At 51.2% G+C, this 4,921-nt stretch overlaps 1 protein-coding gene across 1 annotated transcript in view; it reads right to left on the minus strand.

Annotated features, from left to right (window-relative positions):
- RABAC1 (Rab acceptor 1 (prenylated)) overlaps positions 1-485 on the minus strand; it is a 2,647-nt gene extending 2,162 nt beyond the window's left edge. The window contains exons 1-2 of the mRNA XM_005883911.2: positions 305-485; positions 1-14 (exon numbers count right to left, since the gene is read on the minus strand). Of these exons, the coding sequence (XP_005883973.1) occupies positions 1-14; positions 305-360 (70 nt within the window). The 5' untranslated portion in view covers positions 361-485. The remainder of the gene's footprint in view (positions 15-304) is intronic.
- Between the last annotated feature and the right edge of the window lie 4,436 nt (positions 486-4,921).

The raw sequence follows: 4,921 nt of genomic DNA on the forward strand, positions 1-4,921 counted from the left end.
TCGGCAGCAGAGTCCTGGTGGGCGGGGCCAGGTCAGTGGGAGCCGGGCTGGAGGCCGGACCCCCGCCCCCCGCCCCCCAAGAAGGCTGCGGAGGCCCAGACTCCGGGGTCCTGGGGGGTCAGGGTGCAAGGCTCCTGGACCCTAGGGGAAGGGGGCTGAGGGCCCAGACTGCACAGTCCTCGGAGAGGAGACCAGAGGCCCAGACTCTAGTGTCTGGGGGCCTGGATTCCTGGGACCCGAGGGAGGAGGGGGACGGAGGGCCCGGGAGGGTCTCGATCAGGGGGGCTACAGCCGGCCTGCTCACGTAGCGCTCAGCCCTTCCGCCTCGGCATCCTTCTGCTGGTCCTTCTCGGCTGCCATGTCTGCGTTGTGAAGGGTAGAACCGCTGTAACGAGTCCTGGGTCCTGCGGACCCCGCCGGCCCCTCGGGAGCCGGGCCCCACCCAGCAGAGCCTACGTGGCGCCGTTCGGAACTGGAGTTCTGTCGCTAAGCATTGTGGGAGTTGTAGTTCTGTTGGTGTCGGGGAGGGTGGGCGCCATGATGGTGGTCCCAAAACATCTTGGGAAATGTAGTCGTGTAACGTGACGCCGAGCGCCTCTGGGCATTGTGGGAGTTGTAGTTCCAGAAGGCGGGCGTGTGGCGTCGGGGAGATTGTCACTAGTGGCCATTAAGGGAGCTCTAAGGCAGAAGCGGGTGCTATGTACAATGGGGACCGTGAGCGCTGTCGTTCTGACTCTAGAGGGCATACGAAACACTTGGAGACTTCATAAAAACACTGATTCAGCCGATCTGGGGTGAGGCCCATTTATCTGATTTTTACAAGTTCTTAAGACTTAGGTGATGCTGATGTTACTGGTGCATGGACCGCAATTTGAACAGTGAGACTGTAGAGAATTCATGGGAATCTTATTACTTCCTTCCTCAAGAGGCAGAGACTAGTGAGAGGGCCATGGTTGCTGGAAGGAGTATTTGAGGTGGGAAGCAAAACTTCCCCCACCACCCTTTGGGCTCCCAGAGATGAATGGTTTAGGACTAGGAATCTAGAGACACCCCCTCCACCACCACCACCCTCCCTGAGTAGGAAGAGGGAAGTTGGGAAAGGGAAGAGGTTGAAATTTTTAAAAAGGGAGTTGTTATAACCAAAAGAGCTGAGTGAGAGGTGAAAATCAGGTTGTGTTGACCTCATCAGCTCCCTGAACCTCAGTGCATTCACCTGGACAATGAGGATCCTGACAGTACCCGCACCCAACGGGGTTGTGATAATTCAGTTACATGGTCCATGTAAAGTGTTTGAGTCTTGACACTTAGTTCAGTAAATGGTAGGGGATGTTATTGCTACTATAGCATCACGCATGTTATGATTATGTCTAGAGTTCAGCCTTCTCAAATTTAACAGTAAGATATTAAGGGCTGTGGGCCCCTTGGATATCCCAAAACCTGAGACCTGGACCTTTCTTTTCCCTAGTTCCCACATCCGTGTCTCTCTCAGTCTTTGCCCCTACCCTGCCTCTGAGTGAGTTGTGGGAAAATGACTGGCATTCTAAAGGGTGCACAAAACAGCCTCAGAATGTGTGTGAAGTGTCAGGAAGCCTAGACTGAGGCCTCATTTTCCAAGGCTGGATTCCCACGTGGGATATCCAGGTGACTCTTAACCCCAATTCTTGTTTTCCAAGGTCCACATCCCTTTTGGGTTTGGGCTTTGAGGTGGCAAAGAGCCAGTCAGCTGGGGAATAAGACACAAACTTCACAGGATCAACGTGGCATGGGTACAGGGAGATCTGGGGAGGCAGGAAGTGATTGCACCCTAAGGCAGTGATGGCGAACCTATGACACGCATGTCAGAGGTGACACATATGATTCATAACAGTAGCAACATTACAGTTATGAAGTAGCAACGAAAATAATTTTATGGTTGGGGGTCACCACAACATGAACTGTATTAAAGGGCCAGAAGGTTGAGAACCACTGCTCTAGAGCTTGCTCTAGATCAGTGATGGCGAACCTATGACACGCGTGTCAGAGGTGACACGCGAACTCATTTTTTTGGTTGATTTTTCTTTGTTAAATGGCATTTAAATATATAAAATAAATATCAAAAATATAAATCTTTGTTTTACTATGGTTGCAAATATCAAAACATTTCTATATGTGACACGGCACTAGAGTTAAGTTAGGGTTTTTCAAAATGCTGACACGCCGAGCTCAAAAGGTTCGCCATCACTGCCCTAAGGGGACTCTACCCATGGTCTCACCCAGGAGGAGCTGGGAGAAGAGTGTTGGAGGGCACTCCCAGGAGATGGGGGACATCCTTCTGCCAAAGGGACTAGTGGAGCAATAGGGAGGCCCCTGAGGAGGGTCTTAACCTGAAGCTGAAGGAGCCACACTGTGAAGACCCGATTGGCTGTTACTGTTTATCAGCCCCAGCTTTGGGCCGAGTCTTGTTCAGGTTTTCCACTTGGCTTCAAGAAATCAAAGGAGGACAGTGAGTGCACACTTAGCCCAGAGTGTTAATGGGGCAGCAGCACCCGAGTTCAAAGCGGTGGGGGCAGCAGGGGTCACCAGTGAAAGAGCCCCCAAGAGGAAGATAATACCGGGGAGCAGAGAGTTGGAGGCAGAGGTCCAGAGTAGCTGCCTCCTCCCATGGCCAACCTGGGGAAACTTGGATTTGACTTTTGTTATGAGAGCTGTTGGGTGGCCTTACAGGAACTCAATGAAAGTGACTGTACTCCATAACCCACCAGTACTTGCTCTGAGCAGACATAATGGGCAGAGGCCTGAGGTGTTGAACACATGGGCCATGGACGGTGGTGGGGTCCAGAGGCCAGGACATTGTTGGCGAGGCCTTTAAGCAAGGCATGGGAGGAACTTTGAATCAAACTTTGAATCAAGGGTTTGGGGAGATGGGGCCTTGTCCCAGGGGCAGTGTGGAAGAGGAGACCCCTGAAACAGATATTGTGGGAGACGGGGCCCCAAGGCAGAGAGAGATATTGTGAAAGATGGGAGAATCCCTGAGACAAGGGGATAGTGGGAGATCGGGTCCTTGAGAGAGGGGGCCTATGGCAGGGGGCCCTGAATTAGGGGGATGGTGGGAGATGAGGGGGTTGCCTGAGAAGACTGTGGGAGGTGGGCCTTAGCCCCATATGCCTCTAGCGTGAGGTTTCCTTCCTGCCTCTTGGATCCTCCGAGGAAGAAGAGCTGGGAGGGTGAGAAGACCTTAGTACAGATAATCAGAAACCTGGGTTATATCCCTGTTGTGTGACCTCAAGGAAGTCCCTCCCCTCTCTGGGCCTCTGACTGCCCCCATCTCTGGGAGCATTTCTTACCTGGTACCTGATGAACAAAGTAGTTTCTGCAGCCTCCCTAGGAAAGGTCCAGGCTCATGCAACCCCCACCCCTCAGATTCAGGCACTCCTTCAGCATTGTTTTGTGCAGTGCACATGTGCACATACTCACTCACACTTGTGAGCTCTTAGCATCCTGGCCCCAGCCCGTCCTCTGACTCACACCTCCGGTCTGTGTTAGAAAGGCTGCCTCAGGGAAGTGGTATACCTGCTCAACCAGAATGGCTAAAATTCAAAAGACTGACTATATCAAGTGTTGACAAGGATGTGGAGCAAATGGAACTTTTATGCACTATTGGAATGCAAAATGATGCAAGAGCTTTGGGAAAGGTCTAGCTGTTTCAATTAAAGCTAAACAGAGTCTACACCATGACCAGTCGTCTCACTGCTATGCATGTACCCAATGTGTTAATACTAGAATGTTCCTATTCCTAGCAGCACCAATTACAATAGCCCTCAAAGTGTAAACAACCGACGAATGTCTATCAACAGAATAGACGGACACATTTTGTTACAGTCACACAGTGGAATACCACGTAGCAATGAAGAGTGGGCCACCAATTACATGCGACAATGTGGCATAAGGGATGATGCTCCAACCAACGGAGCCACACCGGCCTGTCGTACAGCGTGGATGTAATTTGTTACATTGTTGAGCTGTGCCTTTAAGATTTGTGCACTTCACTATATGAAAGTTTATCTCAATAAAAAGAGAGAGAGCCCTGGTCAGTGTGGCTTAGTTGGTTGGAGTGTCATCCCATACACCGAAAGGTGGCAGGTTCGATTCCCGATCAGGGCACATACCCAAGTTTTGGGTTTGATATTTGGTTGGGGCACTTACGGAAGGCAACCAATTGATGCTTCTCTCTCACACCGATGTTTCTCTCTCTCTCTCTCTCTCTCAAATCAATTTAAAAAGAGAGAAAAAATAGCACAGTGACTTAGAGCTTGGATAGCCTCTACAAATCTCAGATTTGTCTCCTCTCTGCTGTGTGACCTTGAGCAAGTCACTTTCCCTCTCTGTGCCTCATACCTGTGAGGATTAAATTTGTTTATATATGTAGAGTGCTTATAAGAGGGTAGAGCACAGAGTGGATGCTCAATGAATCACCACCATCACATCATCACGTTGTCACTGTCATTGCCTCCCTGGGGTCCTGTTCCAATATGAGAGGATCCGGAGTGTGATTCTCTTCCTCTCCCCTGTTCTGATCCATCCCACAATCCCATCGCCCATCGCCTGTCGCCGGTCGAATCCAAGCTACTTGCTTTCACTGTAACCCTGAGATCCTGTGACTCCCAAGCTGGAGCCAGTCCATGTTCCTGGCATTGTGTGAACCCCCCAGCCCGGTGTGCCGGCACAGGGGACGCCTTCCCGCCCCCTCTTCCAGCCCAGAAAGCAAGCACAACACACTCGTTTCTCTCTCCCCACTGATGTATTTGATAATTGTCCAGAACCAGAGATGGCATCAGCCAGGGTGGGGGACGCTGAGGGGGAGTAAAAAAGAGCCCAGGGAGGGGGCTGGGAAGTAGAGGTGAGGAGAGGGAGAGGAACAGAGACACAGAAAAGAGAGGAGAGA

This window comes from Myotis brandtii, unplaced genomic scaffold (genome assembly GCF_000412655.1).
Source record: "Myotis brandtii unplaced genomic scaffold, ASM41265v1 scaffold803, whole genome shotgun sequence".
NCBI classification, from domain to species: Eukaryota; Metazoa; Chordata; class Mammalia; order Chiroptera; family Vespertilionidae; genus Myotis; species Myotis brandtii.